Consider the following 25,469-nt stretch of genomic DNA (forward strand, 5'->3'; position numbering starts at 1 on the left):
GCAGTGATATGAATCCATGTTTATACACAAAGAAGGCTTGTGATGGTAGCCTTACGATTTTGGTCCTCTATGTGGATGATATGTTGCATGCTGGGAGTGCTTATGATGAGCTGAATGCCTTGAAAGGTCGGCTCGAAAAGAGCTTTGAGATGAAGGACATGGGACAAGCTTCACATATTCTTGGGATGCACATTATGTGCGATCACTCTAAGGGGCTCCTTTACTTATCGCAAAAGAAGTACACCTAGAAGATCCTTGAGCAGTTTCATCTGCAAGATGTGAAGCCTATTGGTTGTCCTTTACCTTCTCGCATGAAGGTTAGTCAAGCCGATTATCCACAATTTGATGAGCAGAAGGTTGATATGGCCAAGATCCCTTATGCATCCACAATGGGGACAATCTAATATATGCCATAATAGCCACTCACCCTAACATAGCATTTGCAGTGGGAGTTATGGCATGTTATATGGCTACACATGGCTGACGGCATTAGGATGCTATCAAAGGTATCATATGATACCTAAAGGGCACAGCAGCTATGTGTATCTGTTCTAATGGCCAAGATACAAGAGTCATGCGATATACTTAAGTCTGATTATGTAGGGCATAGAGACAGTAGGAAAACCACCTCTGACTATGTCTTTACCTTTACTGGAGATCTTGTTTCTTAGATGTCCAGGGTGCCAGAAATGCACGGCCCTATCTACTACAAAGGAAAAGTATGTTGCAACCACTGAGGCTTAAGTAGAGGCTCTCTAGTTAGGCCATTTGGTGGTAGACCTTGGCATTACTTATGAGGTCCCTACACTACATTCAAATTTTATGAGTGTTATTCAATTGGCCAAGGATCCCTTCATACGAAGATGAAGCACATTGAGATACGTTACCACTTGATTCGGGAGGTCGTTGAGGACAAGTCCATTGAGCTTGTCAAGATCACAACTAATCAAAATCCTGTAAGATCTACTCATTAGAAGTCTCCACAAAGCACTTTGCCTTCCTTAGGAACTTGATGGTTGTCGGATGAGATGACATCTTCCCTCATCTTGTTATACTTATGTATATCTATACTTTGCCACTGTTTTCTTATTCTTTCCTCACTATGGACACATTCCTCTTTAAGTGAGAGGTTGTTGGGGGTAAAGGTGCTTGTGCCTAGCTATAATATATTAGTTGCACTGACAATACCTACACCGTGTATTAGTTACCCACACACCTATATACTGCAAGTGACAAGCGCCTATCATTGTCACTTTATTCTTTATTCTTTTAATAACATTTGAATAACTGCAAGGTCAATCACACATTGTGACTGTTGGAGTTCCCATATCATTTATCTCTCTCTTTTACTCTTGCTCCTTCCACCATAGCTCTTGCTTCCACTTCAAGGCTCACTCCCTTCAGCACGACACCAAGCATCCTATGCAAAAGCCTCATCAATAGTAGTAGGCTCATGATCTTATAAAATCTAAATAAAAGGGCATAGCCACACAAAGTGAACTACCATACCTAGCTTATATCCTATTCAATCTACATAAGCTTGATGGTGTAGCAAAAAAAAAGAGTCATGCATCCTGCATAAGGTGCCTATACGAGTATCAAATAACAAGAGGCTCGTCCTACTACGTTGGAGACCAAGATGCATCTGATATTAAAATGCTCCTATTTGGGATAGGGATTCCTTGTCATTGAATAAAGATACATCAAAAGAAGAGGGATTTCCCTTGGACGGCTCAATTCCCCCTAAAGACACATGAAGGGATGGGGAAGAAGTAAAAATACTCAACAAAGAAATACAAAAAGGAGCCATTAATGGTGGAAGCAAAGCAAAAGGGAGAGAAAGTAGGGGGAGAACTAATGAAGGGGTGCTAATGGATAACCTAGAAGGATACAATATTTTTTTAATCGAGCAGAGGGAGGGGTAGTTAGTCAATGACAAAGAACGAGCTATGGTAGAAGTATCATCAATCGAAATATCTAAGGCCACAATCTCATCAATTACCACATCCCTATTTATCTCTATCTTTCTTTTCTTGATCAATCTATAGCCCTTCATGGTCATGCTATGACCAATGAAGATAAGTTTCTTTGAGTTCGGGAGCTTGCCCCATTTCTTCTTGTCCACATGTACCTAGGCATAGCACCCAAAGATGCAAAAGTGAGACAAAGAAAGCTTCTTTCCAAAGAAAGCCTCAACTAGAGTCATGTCTTGTACCAAAGTTGGAGACCTGTTGTGAATATGCACCATCATAATAACTGCCTCATCCCAAAGGATATGAGCAAGACCACAATGCTCCAACATTGAACAAGCCATCTCAAGGATGGTTCTATTTGTGCACTCCACCATACCATCCTCATATGGTGTTCTCAATTGGGAATACTCCATCTGAATATTGTGCTCCTTACCAAACTTGTCAAAAGCCTTCGAGCAACACTCTCCACCATGATTAGCTCTTACACCTTGAATCTTAAAAGAAGTTTGCAAGGTGGGTATAGCCACAACGTTTGGCTCCCCATTCGCCGAATCAATTGATTGTAAAGCCCCTAGCAATTATATGTGAGACCCACTTCAATGTGTCATGACTTCATACACACATACCAATCCCACACTAAAGCTACTACACCATAAAGGTGATGGCCTGGCAATATGCAATCGCACTCCGAATCATGATAGTGTGAGTCAAAAGTCTTGCTAGGTACATCAATTTTTTGGGCACCCATGTTTACATCATATAATAATGTAACTCCAAGCTCTTACCCACACAAACCCCCAATAAATTGTCCTCCTTAGTCCTTGGTGGGGTCATCATGGAGGCTCACTAATCAATCAAACTCCATTGCTCATTCAACTTGCAAACTACCTTAACATCCCATTGCTTGCTCTCAGCTAACATTTGGAGGGGACTGCACTACCATTTAGAGAATCAACGTGTCATTATACCAAATCTATATTATCTTGTTTGTCCCGTCTTCATAGAAAGAACATTCCTGTGCAACGGTCCGAACTCTTAATCCCAAAAATTCTCGCCTCATTTGGTTGATATAGCTAAGTGTGAGTACTCAGGTTATGAGAATTTTACTTTGGACCCTAAACAATGTTTGCATCAGACAAGTAAAGCAAGTATTCGATAGTTTAGGTGTACAGGAGCAGCACTTGATAACATTATTCTCATGGGTGATAACTGCACGAATGTCAAACTCGAGAAGCAGAGTCCAGACAGCTACATTTTCATCTGCTAGGAGCATATCTGGAACTCTGTTTTAATTAAACTTTTGTTCTTTTAGTTCCAAACACACCTTAGAAGAACGAGGAACCAGAATAGTGTGCCAGATGCCTAGAACCATTTTGTATGATACACAGGCAAATGTGGAAATGGTTGCTAGTAGTTGGATTAATGATGAAAACTGCTTTGATCTTTGGAAGCCATCAACCCCAACAAGGCTTCCATACATATGTGAACTTAGTTTTTAGCTTGTGATTTTCTACATTTGTATTCTCATAGGAACCTCATGCCAAGTCTTCATCTCCAAGCTTTTAAACCTAAGCAGTCACTAAGTATCATCCTCACCCTGTTCTACTCACACTTTTTGAGTGTGCTTGTCTATTAAACAAAAAAAATAAAGTGCTCCAGGGGTAACTGCAAGGTATAAAATGACCACACTTTGGAAGGTCAGCTGGTTTTATGATAGGCATCGAACTTTTCACACACTAATTTTCTCTTTGTTAGCACAATTAGCAGAATCTAGTACACAATAGCTGCAACTCAAAATGGTTGTATGGGTGGACATGATAGTACAAAGTGAAAGCCGATTGTCTGCTTGTCTCTGCCCCATGCATGCAAAGTCAACATCCCATTCTATAACACTAAATAGAGCTCATTGACAAAAGCACACAGATTTTTATCAATAGGGTATCACCCACCATATTACTTCAGACATGGTGGATAGATGTAATAGACATGTTTCCACTATGAAAACTCTTTATATAAGGAGTGGTATTAACCAAGCCAAACAAAGGTCACGTTTTTAAGTATTATGCTGGTTGGAGACACTGCTAGTCAAAGCAACAGAATTGTCCCTTGGTTCACTAAATCCAACAACTCCACAGCAGTTGGCATTTAGACACAATCACTGGTGAGCATATTCAACAGTTATCTGTTTGCCAGCAATCTGTGATCTGTAAAACCACAAAAACCAATGTGAGCCAAAACGACCAGTCCAGGCTATCAACGGTGACTAAGCTTTGTATATACAATCATTTTGCTTCTGATTATCTTTAAATAGCATATATTCGGATGTCACGATAGCCCACAGAAGGAATTGATGAATGAATATGACCACTAAAACCTTGCCAGTTTTCTCATCCCTGTTTAACTCTTTGAAATACGGTTTTATTTATTCCATCCAGAAACCCGATTTCCTCTTACAGTATTTGATTGCTGTCCTTCTCAACCTTTTACCTGTGCATATTGCGTTTGGCTGTTACTGCCTCTGTTTCAGTGGAATACCAAATTGTAAAATCTCCTTCATTACCTTTCCTAAAATCCTGCCAGTCAAAGATTTCGCAATGCACATCAGCAACTTTCTTAAATGTATACAGTTCCAGCTACAAAATTATGCCAATGCACATGCAAACCCACATGCCCGTGACAACAGAGCATACATGCACTCACACCTAGCGCCACTACTGACACAACACAATGCATGCAGTTTTTATGTCTACAAATACACAGTATCTACAAATGTGTCAATGTTACATTAAAGCTTAGAATGTTACGAAGTGCAGCAAGCCAATGCATAATTCTGCAACTTGGAACACTCCAACTAATTCGGAAACCGTAAATTACATTGCATCACATTCAAGACTTACCGTTATTTTACCCAACTTTTCAAAGGCTTCCATAACGGTTGACATAGGAGTGTCTTCTGGAAGGCCGCTGACAGTCAATACCCTGCAACAAGGGAAAGTGCTATCTGACTGCTTTCCAAGAAAGTAAAACTACATGCATGAATGACCAGCTAAACAGTGTCATTTGTGATGATACAAGCACACCTCCAAGAAAACCTTAAAAAGTCTTATATTGCATTGAGAACTGTAAGGATGAGCCAAGAACATAATCACTGAAAATAATAGCAAACAAAGCATAATGAAAGGAAAGTACTGACAGAGACTATTTAAAGGAATTTGAGTATGCTAACTTGAATGTGCTATCTACATTCAAGAAGTGTCACTGCAAAACTTGCAATGGCAAAGAGTGTACATAAAAAATGGACACTCAGCTAGATGACTGTGTTAAATGAAGAACCATTCTGTAAATTACTGACTTAAAATTTCAGAAAAACCTGCTTTTGCGCACTGGTTGAAGTAGTTGAATGACATTGCTTCCAGTAGCTGAACTTGGAGCATTCCCCACCTTCACAGTCTTAAGCTTCACTGTCCTGCCATTGTCACAACTGCCCCCTGTCATATCATCACAACTAGCTCTCCCAGCTTGATGCATCCTTCTCCTCTCGAATCTTCCTTTTTCAATTTTAAACCTTGCATCAATCTCATTGCCCACCATGTGCTTGCCAGTTTCAGAGGTGTTCTGGCTGGACAAGTGTATCCTAACCTCATCTGCAGTAACATGTGGAAAATCTGCTGCCATACTCTGACCTCCTATGGCCAATCTAAACATATTGCCAGGGTTCAAACACCATCCTGTTGACCCATGGTCTCCAAAAGCGGGTTCTCTTTCTGCACAGAAACCTGATGGAAGTCCATGACTTTGCCCACGCCCCCTCCTTAGGTTTTGCATTTCTGCAGGCTCTGACAGCCAGCCACACAGCCTACTTACACCACCACTTGACACCGAATCTACCTGTCTTCTAGATCCATTTAATCTTCCTGACACTACTGTTGGCCGCTGGCCTCTACCAATGTTCTGACCATGTCCTGAAAAGTTGAATTGAGATACAAATTCTGAGTGTGGCTGATGAAACTGCTTTAAAAGGTGTGACCCAGGTCCTAAAACATCGAACCCCCATAAAGGCCTTAAAGTTGCAGGCCCCAAAGGACCATTCATAGGGAACCGGACAGCACTTGCTATAGACCCTGGTGCCAGCTGCATTGCCCGAGCCCTAAACATCTGATCTTGCACCAAAAGCTCTTCCAGGTGGGCCTGCAGAATTTTGAAAACAACATATGAACAGTATGCTTAGAGAATAATTCGGATACTAATGATCCGATGGAAGATACAAATATAACAAACTTACCGGAGGCCGCCCATGAAGGGAAATCCCTCCAAGAGGACCTAATCCTCGGGCCAGACTTTCAATTCCAAGAGGCATAAATGGCCTTCCAGGTCCCATAATACCTGGTGCCAGACTGGCTAGGCCTAAACCTATGTGCATGTTAACACCTCGACCTCCTGCAACTAGAGATTCTGTCTAAGCACAAAGCAAGTTGGAAAAATAACAGCCACAAAAAACAAAAGCCTCCAGGTTACAGAAGATTTAGGACCTACCAGCCCTCGGAAGCCCTGGAACATGCTCCATTACTCTGTCACTGACAACAATTGGCAGATGTGTGATTACATGATAAACACTTCCTATGCCAATCAAAAACGCAACTTGTAACCTCTTGCTATTGGAAATGCAAAGGGAAAACTTAACAACAAACAGCTAATGCAAAACCTACTTGTGGACCAACCCTAAGTTCAGTTTGACGTACCTGCCATGACCTTGTTGCTGTCTCACAACAAACTCATTCCTATCAGGGCTCTTACCCTCTTTTCTCCGCTTTCTTTCATGCCCAATGGGTTCATCTTTCACCTTCTGTTCAAGATCTACGTCAAAACCATCTGGCTGTTCACAGATCAAACTGTTTTCAGTGACAAACTTTAAGCATAGCCAAACAATAAGAGCAGCCCTTCAAAAACACCACAAACATTGATCGACACTAATTTTGCCCTTCCAAAGACTTGTATCATGGTTTGAAGCTTCTCAATTAAGATTCGACAGACCTTCATACAGACACGTCCATGACAGACTAGCACAGTCCAAAACTCACACTGACTATCACAAATAGAAGAACATATAATTCCATGAAGGAAATGCAACTCCAAAATCTATAATCCTTTGATTCTGCAAGACCAAAAAATATACCCAGGATATTTACACACCAGGTATCCACAAGAAGTGATTAGGAAAGCCAATAACTTGTAATAATCCCATGCATGTCAGACGATTCGAAAGCACATAGAAACTCTGAATGTCTTCTTTGTCTTCTAGCATTATCAAATTTTATTTCAAAAAGGAGGTTTTCAAATGGCCTTTCACAAAGAGAAGTGGTGAGATGCAAAGAGGAGAAAGGAAGGTAAGTGGTGTAAGGGGTATGAGAGAGAGAGGCACTTTCAGATTAACAGCCAAATACCAGAAGTTCAATAGTTCAAGCAAAATAAAAGTTAAAACAGAGAGGAACAGATGTGGTGAGAGCACAGTGACAAAAGCACGACCCCCAACATGTGATTCCTCCTCTAAATGTGTCCGATCAGGCTGAAAATGCCGGTTGAGGATGCTCAAGCATGTGAAAAAATAGGAAACTGACAGCACAAAAGCAAAATGTCAGCAGCTGAGCTGAAAACACAGGCTGAAAAAACACAGGTTGGAACAATGAAAATGCAGGAACAACAGCAAAATACAGGTGCAGGCTGTCAAAACAAGCTGCCCTGCTGCTGAAAACTGCTGCCCAGCCAAGGAAACTGTCGCCAAGCCTGCCTGGATCAGGACAGCAGCAAGCGCAACAAACTGGAGTACTCAACACATGCTCAGACCTGAAAACCAAGAGACTTGAGCTCTGATAATATGTCAAGAAAAGCATGGAGCGACAGAAGCAAAGAGATGGTGTTGATAGGTCTGCTGTAAATACAAATAGCACAAAAGAACAGCAATAATGCAATGAATTCAGAGAGAATAGATGCAGGAAATGGAATCCATACACCAAGGCTCGAGTGTATATACAATGACACGGGCTTTGGGCAACCAACAGAATGTTGCACTCTCCCCCTCTCCAACAGATGCAGTGTGCTGAGAATTCAAGTGTATGAAACAGATGACAGGCTGCCTATAAATAGGCAAAAAGTAATACAACAATAAAGACCAGTCGACGAGCCATAAATGTGGCCCAAAATACCAATTGGCCAGCATTTAATGCACTTGACATAAAGCAGAAATGCAATCTAGCAATGAGTCCTGTCACCTTGGATATGTACTCTGCTAACACATCCTTGTTGTTTACTGCTGTGGCAACATTCCCAAAAGGCTGCAGAGCTGCATTAGGAACACAAAAGGGTCTCCTCTCTAGTGCTGTGTTTTTTCATCAGCAGCCATCTACTCCTTGCATTTGCAGCTGGCCCTCTCCCTTTGCTGCATTTTATGCAGCCAGCAGTCCAACAACCTGTGTTTTGCTAATACCATCATCTTTTGGGACATTCTACAGCCAGGCGACCTGTAAGCAAGTTGATATCACCAACAGCAGCAAGTCATCTTAAACAAGAGAGTGCACAACAAAAGAGGAACACAAACCAAAGAGAAAAGGAGAAGAGAGAAGATAGTAGGAATGGAAGAGAAATCTAGACCGAATCTGGAAAGAATACTGAATACAATGATGGACTGATCAACTCCTTGCGAGCGGCCCAAAGCATCTGCAAGGGCACCGGATCAGGCTGGAAATGATCATACCACCGGAGACAGAGATGAGATGGAGTAGGGGACAGAGTGTGCAGCCTGCAAAAGATAGAAGATGAATGATCTATCTCCTACCAAGTGGGCTATAAATAGCCAAGATCCACAAAAACTGGCCAACCCACCTATAATAGGCAAAAATATGCAGTCCAACTGCAATAAATGCAGCAAAAAATGCTGATGTGGCAGCTACAAGAAAAATCGCAGCAGTCAAGGGCTGTTCACAGCCGATAGAGGCTGCCTAGACTGACATGCACCTAGTAGATGAAGAAAATGCACACGTAAAGCTAATTGAAGAAGAAAATGCATACTAAACAGAGTGGAAACAATAGTCAAAGCTCCAATGTCTCCGTTGAACTCTGACAAAGGATGAAAGACTAACACCCCTCTCAGATCCTGGGAGTGCTTGAAGACCCAACATCCTCATATGATGAAGCATAGAGACCTGTGAAAGAGATCCGCTGCATTGTCCTCCATGGAAGAGGTTTTGTGAAGAGATCCACCACATTTTCCGCTATGGGACAATAGGCCACTGCTAACTCAAAATCCATGATCTGCTCCCAATCAAAGTGGTATTGAACCTCTATGTGCTTCGTGTGGGCATGAAACTAAGGGTTGTAACTTCTTGGCCAGAGCTAAGGCACTCTGGTTATCTATGTGCAGTTATGTAGATCATGTCTGTGGAAAGCCAATGTCTACCAACAAGCAACAAAGCCAAACTGCCTCTTTTTAAGACACTCGTCCTACTCTAAGTCAAGCGGGGCTAACTCCTCCCAAAGAAGAATCTCACGTGCTCTTGATGTCAAAAGGCAGACATAAAAGACATCATACTTAAGAGATGGCAATTGGGTAAAAAGAACCATGGCCATATTCTCCAAAGATATCATCTATCTGTAGGGATAAAGGCCCCCTTGACATCCATGTCTAATACACGCACATTATTTAGCTGTACATGTGAATGCACCCTTACGTGCCCTAAGTATAAATACATTTTATTCTTTGTGTACCAACATATTGTTGATACACTCAAATCTAATCGTACTTCACTCTCCCCTTCTGACTCGAGCCATCACTCTCACTCTCACTCCTCCTCGAACTATTGCACATTCCCAACTGAGATCCAACAACTCATATCAGAGCTTAAGGTTTCGCACGCTTCCCAAGACCACCAACTGGAGACGAGTAGTGGGCAGCAATCAAGCGACAGTCAAGTCGCAGTCGACGGGCTCACTACAGGGGTCACAAGCGACACTACAACATGTGGCACCAAGTGTTAGAGAGTCATTCCCTAGACAGCCATGGGCAGAGCAGTACAGCCAAAGTGCCATGTCAGCAATCACAGAGGACAAGTTGGCAATGCGGCAAGATGCCACGTCAACAGGTCGGACAAGGTGCCACGTGGCACAGTTTGCACAGTCAGCCAGTACTTGCAGCAATCAGACATATTTATGTCAATCGGCTGCATTTAATGCAGCCGACTGATCTTTTTTGACCTTTTCTTTTCTGCTTTATATAGCAGTCCCTCAGCACATTGTGATTATATTCTGATCTTGAGATCTGTTGGCTGAGACAGACTGTGCTCGGGCTGACAGAGATCGAGGTCATCAAGTCAGAGACATACGCAGATATTTCCTCTGCCTCCTTGTGTATTTCTGCACTCTTATACAGCATACTACACCGCAGATTTTCTTCGTTACACAATCTCCTTTTCTCTCTCTCTCCTCTCAATGTTCACTCTCTCTCAGTCTTTGTCCTACGCTTCCGCATCGCTGCACTCTGACACCAAGCCTGCATGCAACTCACAAGGCAGCAGTCGTGGCAGCAATCGGGCAACAGGGCAACAGTCGAGCAGACGACACACGCACTGGGGACCATCTTCTTAACAAGGATTCAAAGTTACCCCCTTCTTCTTAACTCGGATTCACGAGTGAAAGCACAGTTGTCAATTCTGTGTAAATTTCTTTAATTTCAAAGTTACCCCCTTCTTCTTAACAGGGATTCATGTGAAAGCACAGTTGTTAATTCTATGCAAATTCGAGCCAGAAAATTCGGGGCTTTTTCCAGATTTGACCTCGTTTATGCCTGGCAGAGGCATTCAAGTCAAAAATTGCAAACATTGCATGTTGTGACCTCAATTAAATTGGGGATTTTGCCAAATTTGTCAAAATTTCACTCTTTTGAGTAAAATTTCTTGGCATTGGATCCCAGAAAATTGGGGCTTTTTATGTATTTGTAAAATTTTCTTCAGCTAGGTCAGATTGGCTGACATTTATGCACTTCTGAACCTGAAATTTTGGGGGTTTGTGCAGAATTTGGTAAATTTCTACATTTTTGCCTGTGTGGTGGTTGGTTCATGTACAAACAGCAAAGATTTATAACAGTTTGAGGAAGAACAGCAATGTGTTTGCTGGTTCAGCTTGTGTTTCTGCAATTCAGGGGCATTTACTCTTGTGTTCATGATAAAATGGCTGCAACTTCTTCCAGTTCAGACATCAAGAGTTTGATGGAAATCAAACGGTTTGATGGTCATGGCTTTGACCTTTGGAAAGACCATATGCAGGGCATATTGTTCCTAAAGGATTGTGAGGGTGCTTTGCAAGAAGATAAACCCACACAAATGTCTGATGCAAATTGGACCAGAGTAAACGAAAAGGTTGCGGCTTACATTAAGATGGGTGTCACTGATGACATCTTAACAAACATTAAGGGTTTAGATTCATGTTATGCAATATGGGAGAAGCTGAAAACTACCTATGAGATCACCATACATGTTAATCAGGTGCATTTAATACGCAAGTTGGTGAATATGCAACTAGATGAGTCAAAGCCTACAGCTGAGCACTTGAGTGCATTTATAGGCATTTTAAATTAGCTCAAGGATGCAAATTTGGACTTTGATGATAAGTTGAGGGCGATCTTTTTTATCATGACACTACCGGACTCTTGGGAGACGGTGATTTCTCTCAGCAATAACCCCAATCTCTCATATGATGGGGTGAGGGGTTCAATCTTGAATGAAGAAATTAGACGTATGTCTAGTGGAGAAGGCAGCAACTCAGCTTATAATGTAAGAGGCGAGGCTGAAAAGAAAAATGCAAATTCAGGACAGAGAATCAGAAGCAAAAGCAAAGGAAAAGAAAAAAGTAACATTACTTACTATCATTGTGGTCGGAAGGGCCACGAGAAACCTGATTGCAAGTATTACAAGAAGGAACAAGAGAGAAAGAAGAATGCAAGAGACAAAAAGGAGGATAAGATGAATGCATCTGAGGCAATCAAAGGCAAGGAAAAGGCCAATGTGGCTTCCAATGTGATCATAGAGGAGCTTTCGGATACAGAGGCTAATGTATTATGTGCAGTTGATTATGATGCCCTTGTATGTCACATGCAAGATATGCAGATTACCAAGGCTGATGTGATTGATACACTTTTGTCAATTGATGATGGTGTCACTCAAACTTGGATTGTAGACTCTGGTGCCTCTTTCCATGTAACTCCTTGCTTGGAGTGTTTTGCTATGTTCAATGCAGGCAGTTATGGAAAGGTGTATCTTGGAAATAACCATACTTGCAGCATTGATGGGATTGGCATTGTACACTTGTCTTTAGACAATAGGCAAGATCTTGTGTTGAAAGATGTCGTATGTTTGCCTGGCATTAAAAAGTGTTTACTATCCATTGGTTAGCTTGACTCGCATGGTTACACTACATTGTTTAGTGGTGGATTGTGGAAAGTGAAAACGGATTCCATGTTGATTGCAAAAGGAACCAAGAAGGGCACTTTGTATTGTTTGCACTGTAAAGCTTTGAATGGTAAGTTTCTTGCAGTTGCTGAAATTGGCAGTCACTTCGAGTTATGCCATAAGAGATTAGGCCATATGAGCCACAAAGAACCTGATGTCCTTACCTCTTTGAAGAGGGTTGATGGAAAAGGCTCTAAACTTGACTTTTGTAATAAGTGTCAGTTTGGAAAGCAAACAAAAAATTTATTTTACTCTAGTGTTTCTCGTAAGTCCAATGTCTTGGACTTAGTGCATTCTAATGTATGTAGTATGCCCGTGAAATCGTTGGGTGGTGCTACATATTTTGTCTCCTTTATTGATGATTGTTCCAAAAAGATTTGGGTATACCTATTGAAAAAGAAAAGTGAAGTATTTGCTGTTTTTAAAACTTTTCATGCATTTGTTACCACTCACACAGGTAGAAAGCTAAAATGCTTGAAAACTGGTAATGGGGGTGAGTTCACATCTACTGAATTCAAGTCCTTTTGTGACTTGCATGGAATTAAAAGGGAGCTTACAGCCCTTCTTCAAATGGGATGGCTGAAAGATATAATAGGACTTTATGTGAAAGAGTGTGGTATAACAAACTTGACCCAAAATCCACCAAACGCATTTTCATGGGCTATGGTAATGAGGGTGAATTTGGCTATAAAGTGTGGTTACCTCAATCCAAGTAAATTATTCGCAATCGTAATGTTGTGTTTAATGAGGCAAAATTGCTGAAAGGTACTTTAGCCTCTAATGAAGATATGAAAAAGATCAAATTTCAGAATTTGCAGCCACCTATTACTTCAAAAAATGAGCCTCATGGTGTTGTACCATAGGCTGAAACTGATGATCAACCAGTTATTTTTGGGCCAGATGATGGTGGACAGCAAATAGGAGCACAAGGAGGTCATGGACAGCAAGATAGACTTGCTGATTATGAAAATGCAGGTGCTGGTAATGAAAATGAAGGTGTTGTACACTATGAACAACATGCTGAAAATGGCTTACAGCAACCAATAAATGCTGAAAATAACATACCTCCAAATGTAGACCCAATTCCTGAAAATGTTGATCATTGGGTTCGCGGGTCTACACGCATAAGAAAGCAACCACATAGATTTAACCCCTCCTTGCATTATGTGATGCTTACAGATGAGGGTAAGCCTCTTACATACAAAGAGGCCAAGTCATGCGAATTCAGCAATAAGTGGGAGCTAGCTATGCAAGAAGAGATCAAAACTCTATATGCAAATGATACTTGGGATCTTGTGTCGTTGCCCAAAGGAAGAAAGCCTCTTCCAAACAAAATGGGTTTACAAAGTAAAGACAGTTGATAGGAAACTGAAGTACAAGGCAAGACTAGTTGTTAAAGGGTATGCACAGAAGGAAGGGATTGACTTCCAAGAGGTCTTCTCACCTGTTGTGAAGATGACCACTCTACATGTGCTTTTTGCTCTCACTGTTGTATTGGACTTAGAGTTATACCAAATGGATGTAGAAACAGCTTTCTTGCATGGTGACATTGATGAGGAAATTTACATGAAACAACCTGAGGGCTTTGTAGTTCTTGGAAAAGAACAAATGGTGTATAAACTAAAATGCAGTCTGTATGGGCTGAAGCAAGCATCACGGCAGTGGTATAAAAAGTTTGACACTTTTATGCTATCTCATGGGTTTACATGCAGCCATGCAGATCATTGTTTGTACATGAAAAAGGATACACAAAGCAACCCCATCATACTTGTTTTGTACGTGGATGATATGTTGCAAAGAAAGACTAGCTTGGATGCTCTCAAAAATCAGCTGAAATCAGCCTTCTCCATGAAAGATTTGGGGAATGTAGAGCATATTTTGGGCATGAGGATTCGCAAAGATAGAATGTAGAAATTGTTGTTTTTATCTCAAGAAAAGTACATTGAAAAGGTACTAGACAGATTTAACATGGCTGAAGCTAAGCCTCTTGGGGTACCCTTACCTCCTTATCTTAAGCTTAGTAACGCCAACAGCCCAAAAGATGACGTGGAAGCAAATGCTATGAAGAGAGTCCCTTATGCATCGGCTTGTGGCTCTCTTATGTATGCTATGGTTGCTACTCGTCCAAACATTGCTCATACAGTGGGAGTTGTTGGCAAGTTTATGTCAAATCTTAGCAAAACACATTGGGAGGTTGTGAAGTGTATTTTTCGATACCTAAAGGGTACACAAAGAAAGTGTATTTGCTATGGGCAAGGTGCGCTTGGTTTGCAAGGTTACTGTGATGCAAATATGGCAGGTGACTTGCACACTCGCAAGTCTGTCACAGTGTAGTTCTGAAGCAATGTAGTCTTGATAGTTTTTTATGAAAGGGGCTTATATGTGGGTCCATACTTTGAATCTTTGTCACCATATTTAAAAAATAAGGTGACTTGGCTGATTCGAATGCAATATGGTCATGGTAAAAAAAGTGTGACATTGCTGTATCTGTTTCCTCTTTTTTCTTTGGTTCCATGAAGTGTGCAATGAACTTTGTCTAACGCCACGACCTACTGCCACTGATGACCCACAAGAAGGCTGAGTAGCCACTAATCTCGGTGGTCTTCTACATGAAGCACCATGCCTTGCTAGCCTTGGAGTTCATGTTGTTGGATCCACAGCTATATTAGGAGTCCTCCTGGCATGTGAATTCGCCATAGAAGTGGCTATGCGGTCAAGTAACTCCTACCTTTTCTCAATTGATACATTGGTGCAAAAACGCACCTCTTTTCCCTCCTCGTGTAGAAGATGGGCTCTCACTTTATTAGCCCCACTAGTGCGAGCACAAGAGCAAAGTTTGCATTTCCAAGGGCGAGCCTCTCCACCTCTCAATGGCACCCCTGCATCTATCTCATCCCACCATGACCAAGTAGTGATTCAACTTCATCCAATTGTTGACGAAGTACCTGCTGAGGATGATGAAGATCCCATGGATATCAATGCTGCCATCTATATAAAAGTGACAAATAATCAATCAAGCTCAATAAAATTGCAGAAATTTGCAGCCAAAATTTCAACATGCGTGTGTTAAATGTTTGCTAAAAATGCCAGAACTTTGGTGCTACTTCAGCCTGCATTCCTTTTACTGAAAATGCCACAAATTTGGGGCATTCTAGCCTGCATTCCCTTGCTGAAAATGCCCCAAAATTTGACATATTTTCAGCTCCCAAATTTGGGGCGATGACTGATTCAAAATGCCACAAATTTGGGGCATTCCAACCTGCATTCCCTTGCTGAAAATGCCCCAAAATTTGGCGCATTTTCAGCTCCCAAATTTGGGGGCTCTTTTAGATCCCGGGATGATGGATCCCAATGCCCCAAATTTGGGGACATTGCAGCCAAATTGAGGTCCCAAATTCCAATCCTTGAGAAAGGCCCAAATTTTGGGGCAACTACCAACAACTGAAGTCTGATCCAAAATGCCCCAAATTTGGGAGAGAATCAAAGAATCCTCAATTTACCTGATTTTTTAATACTCCCAAGAAGGGCAGCAAGGGCAAGAAGAAGAAGACATCTTCTACACCTTCAAGACAACAAGGTGTACCGAACATAATACCAAAGCCTTCACTTGAAGCTCATAAAGATGCTACTGAAGCAAAACAGTTAGTACCTAGGAGGCAAGGAATGCAATTGCAAGGCCATCATGGAAGTGCCAATCCAATGGATATTGGACACCCGAGCATGCATGCTATGATGGGGCAGCCAATATACTTTGGTGGAGGCACAATTTTTCATGCTATGGTTAGATAGAGACTGCATACCGGAATGTATGGCACTAATCCCTATGGTATGCAATAGTCAATGCATGGTGTGCAAGGCCCAATGTATTCAAGTATGGCTAGAAATATGGAAAACCCTATGTATGGCAGCATCGGTTTGATGCCTAGGGCATAAAATAGCATGTTTGGCAATGCATCTACACTAGCATGTTTGGCAACGCGTCTGCAACCTCAAATGCTTATGGGACTCAAGGAATGAATGTTGATCATGCAAATGCTCCATTTGATGTTGGCTTTGATGTAAATTCAGCAAATGCACCCTTTTTGCAACAGCCCGTGTATGATAACTTGACACCCACAGGGGTAGCAAAAGACTGATGAGGGTGGAAAAGCAATGAAGTTTGAGTCCTTGAGCAATGCATAAGATAGGTTGAAAGCTTGGACTTTCATTCAGCAATTTGATGCAGCCTATTCAAGGGGGAACTTCACCGAGTCCTCAAAGATTCAAAAGGCAACCACTTTCTTAAAAGGGAATGCATTGCAATGGTGGTCCACTCTTTTGATGCAAGGTAGAGCACCATAAACATAGGTACAATTCAAGCAAATGTTTGCATCAAATTGGTTGACATATACCTTTGAGGTAGACATCATGACAGCTTGGAATAAGCTGGATGCTAAGGAATGTAAGAATTTTGAGCAATACAATAAGAAGTTTCGGAATGCATTGCTGCCCATCACTTCTTATCATCTCGTACCTCTTCATGAGCAAGTGGAAAAACATGTTTGTGGGCTACCTAAAGGAATCAGGGATTTTTGTATTAAATTCAACTGCTACAACAATTGCTTTGTTGTGTTGGAAGGATTCGGGCTTCCTAGAGAGTGGGGAGAAGTCAAATAAAAAGTTGTTTAAGGCTGAGAAAAGGGGCATATCTAAAAATCAGCTTGAAAACAGGCCAAAACATCAAACAAAGGGCTCAAAAACATTGGCACAACGTAGGAAATTGATGGCTGCAAATAAATGTTTTGTATGTGAACAAGAGGGTCACATTGCAAGAGACTATCCCAATAGGCAGTAAGCTGGAAAATCAGAAAATCAATGAGATTCTAAAGGAAATAAGCCCAAAACATCAATGGAATTGGTACTTGATGTTGTTAGTGATCAACCCAATAATGATTCTACTGAGTTATGCACTAGCATGGGGCAAAATTAGGAATCAATGTGCAATGATTTTCTTTGATAATGGTGAACGAGCCAACTTCATCTTTGTTGATATGGCAGCCTATCTAGGCATCAGAGAGGATATGATGGGACCCATGACGGAAGTTGGAATGGCATGTAAAGGCCATGCAAAGCCCATCACACCACTCATTGGAAAGCTTCGATTGCATATACAGGGATATGTGGACAACGAAGAGTTTTTCATTGCTCCACTTGAGGGTTGTGATGTATTGCTTGGTATACCATGGTGTCACTATATGCATGCAGTGATTGATTCTCGTGTAAAAGAGATCGTTATTCAACGTAAGGGAAAGGCACTCACACTTGATGTAAAGTTGAAAGGTGAATCTGCACCTATTGTATCTGTAACTACCATTTCTAAAGTAATGAAAAATCATCTTTCAACGAACTTGGTTTTTACTAGGGATAAAGATGATAGTGAAAATGTTGAAAATACGTCCAAGTTAAAGAAGAAGCGCATATCATTTTTGAAAATGTATGCTGATTGCTTCTCTCTATCACTTCCAAGGCAACTACCGCCTGAAAGGCAGGAAGATCATGGTATAGATCTCATCCCTGGAAGTAGCCCACCTAATCAACAACCTTACAGAGTCAGTGCAGCCCAACAAGAGGAGATTATGAGTCAAGTAAATGAGATGTTAGAAAAAGAGCTGATTCAACCCAACTCGTCTCCTTTTTGTTCTCCAGTGCTTCTAGTGCAAAAAAAGGATGGTTCATTGCATATTTGCATTGATTATCGTGCTCTGAACAAGATCACGATAAAGCATCATTTTTTGATTCATCAGATTGATGATGTTATGGATACATTACGAGAGGCAACATATAGATTTGAAAAGTGGGTATCATTAGATACGTATTAGACTAGAGGATGTGCCTAAGACAGCTTTCAAAATATCTTTTGGACTATATGAGTTTCCTGTCATGACTTTTGGGCTTACAAATGCTCTAGCGACTTTCAATCGAATGATGGATCACATCTTTAGGCCACATAGAGGATTTATGGGTACTTTCTTTGATAACATGATTGTCTATTCAAAGAACAAGGCAGAGCATAGAAGACACTTGGACATTGTGTTTCAATGAACTACGTGAGCATAGGCCGGTTATCAATGACAAGAAAAGTGATTTCTTTTTATATGAAATCCACTTTTTGAAACAAATTCTATCGACCGATGGTATTTGTATGGACCCTACAAAGGTTGAGACAATATGATCATGGCTACTTTTGAGAAATGTGCATGAGATCTACAGCTTCTTGGGTTTATGTTCTTACTACAAGAAGTATGTATACAAGTTTGTTAAAATTGCATCTCCATTGCATGCTGTGCAGAAGAAGGATGTGCCATTTAAATCGATAACAATGGAAATTTCAACACTTGAAAAGTTAACGAAAAAGATGACTTCAAATCTTGTGCTTGTATTGTCTGATATAAGGAAGTCATTCATAGTTCAATGTAATGCATACGGTAACAGCATTAGGGTTATTCTCATGCAAGTGGCCGAGTTGTGGCTTCCAAGAGCCGAATTCTCCATGGTGCAAAAAAGAATTTGAAGGTTTATGAAAAAGAGCTCTTGGTTGTAATTCATATACTGTCTACGTGGAAACATTATTTGGTGGGGGTTGATTTTACAATGCAAGCAGACTATCAGACTTTGAGGTACTTTCTAACGTAGACAAAGTTGTCAAAGAAGCATATGAGATAAGCGAATTTCTCTCTATGTTTCATTTTCACATTGTACATATTGATGGTAAAAAGAATACTATGGCTGATGCACTATCACATAAGCCACAAATTTCAGCTATCAGCATGGTCTATCACGCTGAGTTGGATACCATGAAAGAGCAATATGTTGTTGATTCGGACTTTGTTAATGTTTATGATCAGCTTGGCAATGGCTAGAGGCATGAGCACTTTGTGCTAAGAAACGGATTTCTAATGATGCATGGACAATTGTGTGTCACAAAGTAGTTAAGGCCTAGAGTTATTCACTAAAAGTCATGCTCCTTCGTATGCAAGACATAGAAGTATGCTACAGTGAAGGCAGTGGATCATTTCTTTTAATAGCCAACTTTGAGGCATGATGAAGAGCAGTTTGTCAGGACATGCATCATATGTCAAAACGTAAACCATGACAGACAAAAGATACAAAGTTTGTTGCAACCTTTGCCTATTCCAAATAGGCCTTAGCAGAGCATTGCAATGGATTTTTTTTTTGTTCTTGCTAGGACACCTACATGAAATGATGGGATATAGACTATCGTTCGCAAGTTTAGCAAACAAGCCCATTTCATTCCGGTGAGAAAGAAAACAAAGGTTGATCATTGTTTGTGCAACACATCTTTAAGTATTATGATATACCAAAGTTTATTGTTAGTGATCAAAACCCTCGGATGACCAATTTATCTTGGAAGGGGTTGTTTGAGAATATGGATACCACGTTGAAATTCTCATCATCCTTCCATCCATATATAGATAGTCACTTTGAGAAAGCAAATTCCACAATGTTAGATCTTTTAAGGTACTATGTCTCATACCACATGGCACTGTGGGAGTGGTATTTGCTCTTAGTTGAGTTTGCTTATTTACAATAATACAGTGCATAGTTCCATTGGCAAAACTCCATTTGAGGTGGTTGAGGGTGGCAAGAAGGTACCATCTATCTTGCAAACTAAGAATAAGATCTTTGAGGCTAACCGTTATGTGGAAAACTTGGATGAAACCTATGCAAAGATAAAGCATGCACTTCAGAGATCATAGAAAAAGTAAAAAAAGACAGTTGATTACCATTGACGTGCTTTGCAGTTTGCGAAGGGTGATTATGTATTGCTACTTTTTAAAAAGGCAAGGTTGAAAAAGATAAAGGGAAGAGAGAGATTGTATCCAAAGTTGAGTATGAGATACTATGGGCCCTTCCAAATATTGAAAAAGATCAATGATGTGGCAGATCGGCTATAATTACCTCCGCATTGACGGATACACAATGCCTTTCATGTCAGTATGTTGAGGCCTGTTCGTAATGATGTGCCAAAAGATATGTCTAGTGAAATTCAACCTGAGGTTGAGGAGTTGGACGAGATTTTAGTACCTGAGTAAATCTTGGTATATAAAGAAAAAAAGGTTAGAGATAAAGTTTCCAAGAGATATTTTGTGAAGTTTTAAAATTATTCACCAATGGATGCAAAATGGATGGAAGAGGATGACTCGGCAAACCATCCTCAGTTGTTGCAACTTTACCTTGATGCCTTTCAATTAGAGCCGACTACAATTCAAGCTCCATTAGGAGCAACAAAGCAAGGATCCACAGTATTACTTCATGCTCTAAGAAGAGCTAGCGCTTCTACTCCTCCAATTGTGGATAGCTCTTGTATGTAGTGGATCTCGGATGTATTCTGCATGCATCCAAGATACTATTTTAATAGTATGTCTTGCCATGAGATCACTACTCAGTGTACTAGTCAATATGAGATGTATGCAAATGAGTATGGTTGTTACCACTGCACTGAGATTATACTTTCGCATCACTCTGAGATCAGTTCATGATCAATTTGGCATAAGCTTTTACCTCAATTTTGAAATCAAATTATGATCAGTTTCAACTCAATTTTTTATTAGTTTGAGAACCGTTTATGGTTCACTATTGGGATCAGTTTTGCATCAATTTTGCATTAGTTACTGATCAATTTTTACAATCAATTTGTGATCAATTTGGGGTCACATTTGTAGCAATTTTTTATCAATTCTCAGATCAACAAGTGATTAGTGTATGATCAGATTATGCTCAATTCTCAATGGTTTACAACTGGTTCGATAGACAACAGCACGTTAGTAAATGCCATTGACAGTCTCAACCATGGTTTATACTGAGGATATGCTTTACTATGGTTCTGAAGTTAGAACAGTTCAGAAACATGAGTCATGGATGCATCCAATGGATTTCTAGTACAATATGCTTTTCTTTTCGCACAGTGCAATGCAATCAAGGATGATTGCAAGGATTTCAAGGGGAAGGTCTATAACGAGGATGTGAAAATTTGAGACGCTTTAATCTTGCTAATAACATTTGATTAAGTTATTAATCAAATGTGCAAGATTGTTTAGTACATGTGATGCACATGGCAGTTATTTCATGGTAACAGACCAAGGACCTTATGCATGCAGTGGTATCAAAGACAAAAGTTATGATAAGTTATGTTGGCTGGGCTTTGGGGGTCAGTTGCTCTCAATTTTCACCCTGGAATAGTTATTTGGCCAATAAGTATCGGTGGTTACCAAGGACTAGCATTAATTAATTAATTAATATCAATTTAAGAGTCAATAGAGATTGGCAACCACTCCAAGTTGCAAATGGCCCAGCCAATTTAATTCTGGATGGGCACATTTAATTTTGGGCTAGGTCAAAAGGTTGAATTTAATTTTTAAGATTATTTAATTTAAAAAATTAATTAAATGGCTGAAAAATGCTGAAAAATGGGTTTAGAAGGCTATCACTTGGCAAAAATGTCCATGCAAATTGAGAAAACGTTTATAGAGATTGGGTCTCAGCCATTCAATTAGTTTACAGCTTGGGGGAGAGAGAGAGAGAGAGAGCTGCGTCTATTTTCTGATCAGAGAATAACAATTCATTGTAGAAGACGGTCATCTGGGGGCCTCAACGAGCAAGGGACAATAAGGAATCACCTTCCAAGGACTAGTAACAACATTGTTAATCAAGTGATAGCACATTGGAGGTTCCTGGTAGTAGGTGACTACATTAAATGCAAGCTAGAGTAAGCAGCAAGCAGAATTTAGGGTTTTCTCACGAAGAAAATTACATTTCTCTCTCATCTTGGCTTTCTCTCACCTTCTCCAACCCATTCTCAAGATATCTCACTATTTCTCAACCATTTTGAGCGGATCTCAACCCAATTTGGTAGAGAGAGATCTCTACTATAAACCCTAAATTTTTGTAAAAACTAGGGTTTAGCAGCCACCTTTGAACCCATGCCAACAGAGAAGGCATCATACACTGAAATCAGCACCTGAAATTTGTGTAATTGTCACAGAATTCAGATGTCGGCCCATTCATTGTAAATTGGGACAGCATGTGGCCAATTGGTAGTTTCATTTGTGTAAGTCCTAGGTGAAGGATCAAGGGGCAATTGGCCGAATTGATTGCTGATTGTTGCTACAGCAAGGGGCTTTTGGAACAGCAAATGAGATTGTGAATCTCTACTTGTACTCAGCCCATTAGCAATCAAGTTAAAGAAATACCGAAAGAGGCACCAATTTTGGTGCCAACAAGGTATCTAATGTTCAAGATTATTAAGGTAATTTGTACATTTCAATTTATGTTTATTTGCTGATTGTTGTGATTAAGTGCTTAATCAAGAAATTACCACCCTTTCCATGAAGGGAGGCTAGTTTCAAAAACACCCCTCTACAACAGGTGCCATCATAGGCATCCTAGGGCCAAAAGGATAGGCCCTATGAAAGACATGAAGAGAGGGGGTAGGAGATAGCTGCTCCAATCTTTGTAACCTGCCAAGAGAGGGTTCCCGTTCAAAACGAGACTCGCATCTCCAATGTTTGCGATAATCATGCTGCCTATAAGAGGGAATATGAATAGACTCCTCATCTAAGTCATCAAAGCCTTGGAACCGGTGATATTCCATGTCTCAAGACCTGCAAATACACTAAATCTGTTGTGTTTGGCTGTAGAAGAACCCCAACGAAGAGAATAATCAGCTACACCTACAAGAAATCAATTGTAGATGTTCTGTCTTTGTCGAAAGCACTTGTAAAATGTAAAAAATCTATGTTTTCTGCAGCAAAAAGCAGGCTGAAAATTTGTGTTTTCAGCAGTAGAGTGGTCTTCTCGAAAGGAAAGCTCTGCGTCCTCACTTAAGCTTTGATACCATGTGAATGCGCAACGGAAAAGGAACACAAACGTGAACAGAAAAGGAGAAGAAAAAAGACAGCAAGAATAAAAGAGAAATCTGCATTGAATCTAGAAAGAATGCTGAATACAATGATGGATTGATCAGTCCCTGCACACAACCCAAAGCATCAATGAGGACACCACATCAAGCTAGAAGTGATGACAGCACCAGAGATGGAGAGACAAAGTGTGCAGCCAGCAGCAATCTGCAAACGTCAAAAGATGAATGATTTGTCTGCTATGAAGTGGGCTATAAATTGATCAGTCCATGCACACAACCCAAAGCATCAATGAGGACACCACATCAAGCTAGAAGTGATGACAGCACCAAAGATGGAGAGACAAAGTGTGCAGCCAGCAGCAATCTCCAAACGTCAAAAGATGAATGATTTGTCTACTGTGAAGTGGGCTATAAATAGCCAATATCCACAAAAATTGGGCGGCTGCCTAAAATAGGCAAAAATATGCAGTTTGATTGCAATAAATACCGTGAAAAATGTGGATGGAGGAGCCACAGGGAAATCGCAGCAATCAAGGGCTGATCACAGCCTACAAAGGCTGCCCAAACCGACAAGAACCTAGCAAATGAAGAAAATGCAAACCTAAAGCTAACTGAAGCAAGAAATGCACACTAAACAGAGTGGAATGACAGTCAAAGCTCCAAAAACTCCATCAGACTGTGACAGAGCTCACAACCAAGAGATGACAAACTAACAGAATAAAATGGTAAGCTAACAAATTGTGACTTCAAAGGACTCGTGACATCTTCTTTGGGCATAGGATAGTCCAAGCAAAAGAAAGAGAAGAAGAAGACAAGCGAATCAAAGTCATGCTAAATTCTGATTTTGACACACATGGAAAGCATAAAGGATATCCCATATGTCCACACTATGGGAAGACCTCGCAACCCAAGGAGAAGTGCTAGAAGAAGTATCCTCACCTTCATCCTAGTGCAAAGGAAGGAGCGATAGCACCTACTTCCACATCAACCTTTAGTCGCATCATCACAACAAAGCCAGCATTCCTTTGTATTCATCCAATGGATGAGTCTCCTTTGGCTCTCTTACCTTTAGAGAGGTTTTGGCACAAATAGTAGTGCTACAAGTCACATGACTCATCAAGGTTATTGGCTCTCGAGAGGATACAATCACATTAGGTGGCATTTCATTGATGTCTATTTGTGGTATTAGTAGTTCACCTTTGTTGTCTAACCATCCTTCTCCAAGCACTATAGAGGAAATCCACCGTGTTCTAACCTTAGGGTTCCATCTTCTCTTTCTTCATGGCCTTACCCAACTTAGTATTGTATTGTCTTCACCAAGCACGCCATATTTGTTGAGGATGCTACCATAAGAGCCATTCTTGCAATAGGTTGGCAAAGAGACTCGAGAGGATTGTAGCAGCTCTGTTTCCCCTCGATTGTGAACCCTCTTGTGAGAGTGCGCAGCGAAAGAAGAACACGAACACAGAGGAGAGGAGAGAGAGGAAGCAGAGAATGAAGGAAGAAAGTCTGCACTGACTGAGATGAATGCTGAATACAATGGAATGGACAGAACAGTCCCTGCACGCAGCCCGGAGCGTCAGTGAGGGAACCAGGACAGACTGGAAGCAGAGGCAGCACCAATGCCGGAGACGGAGACGGAGGGAGCAGTGCTGTACCTGCAGAGCATGAATACTGGACTGACTGGGGGGGCTGCTATAAATAGCCCCCAGCCAGCAAACTGGCCGACCAGCCAAACTGGCCGACCTGGCCAGATTTGGCCAACCAGCCAGATCTGGCCAACTATGGCCAGATCTGGTCTGACTGCCCAAAATAATGGGCAGTCAGCCCAGAAACAGCCCAGATTGGGCTGTAAAATGCCCAAGGCTGCATGCTAACAAAAGCAGCCTAAAAACACACTGACAGAGCTCCTCTGTCTCCTGTCAGACTCTGACAGGAGCTCACAACCAGGAGATGACAGACTGAGACTGAATAAGAGCAGGCTAACACCCCCTCTCAACTCCTGGGAGAGTCTGAAGACCCAAGAACCGCATGTGATGAAGCAAAGAAGCCTGAGGCAAAGGCTTCGTAAAGAGATCAGCTGCA

The 25,469-nt window shown here is 41.0% G+C and overlaps 1 protein-coding gene across 4 annotated transcripts in view; it reads right to left on the minus strand.

Annotated features, from left to right (window-relative positions):
* Nucleotides 1–3,678: 3,678 nt before the first annotated feature.
* Nucleotides 3,679–25,469, minus strand: part of LOC148022286 (uncharacterized) — a 47,449-nt gene continuing 25,658 nt past the window's right edge. The window contains exons 2-8 of one of the 4 annotated variants that reach the window (XM_087697916.1): nt 6,713–6,846; nt 6,507–6,541; nt 6,256–6,410; nt 5,344–6,161; nt 4,871–4,952; nt 4,461–4,546; nt 3,679–4,177 (exon numbers count right to left, since the gene is read on the minus strand). In XM_087697916.1, coding sequence (XP_087554042.1) covers nt 4,129–4,177; nt 4,461–4,546; nt 4,871–4,952; nt 5,344–6,161; nt 6,256–6,410; nt 6,507–6,541; nt 6,713–6,846 — 1,359 coding nt within the window. In that variant the 3' untranslated portion in view covers nt 3,679–4,128. Of the gene's footprint in view, nt 4,178–4,460; nt 4,547–4,870; nt 4,953–5,343; nt 6,162–6,255; nt 6,417–6,506; nt 6,548–6,712; nt 6,847–25,469 lie in introns of all 4 variants that reach the window. The other 3 variants (XM_087697915.1, XM_087697913.1, XM_087697914.1) reach the window with 3 other exon arrangements.

The sequence above is a fragment of the Lygodium microphyllum genome, chromosome 17 (assembly GCF_053477565.2).
Source record: "Lygodium microphyllum isolate KBCC chromosome 17, Lygodium_microphyllum_v1.1.10, whole genome shotgun sequence".
NCBI classification, from domain to species: Eukaryota; Viridiplantae; Streptophyta; class Polypodiopsida; order Schizaeales; family Lygodiaceae; genus Lygodium; species Lygodium microphyllum.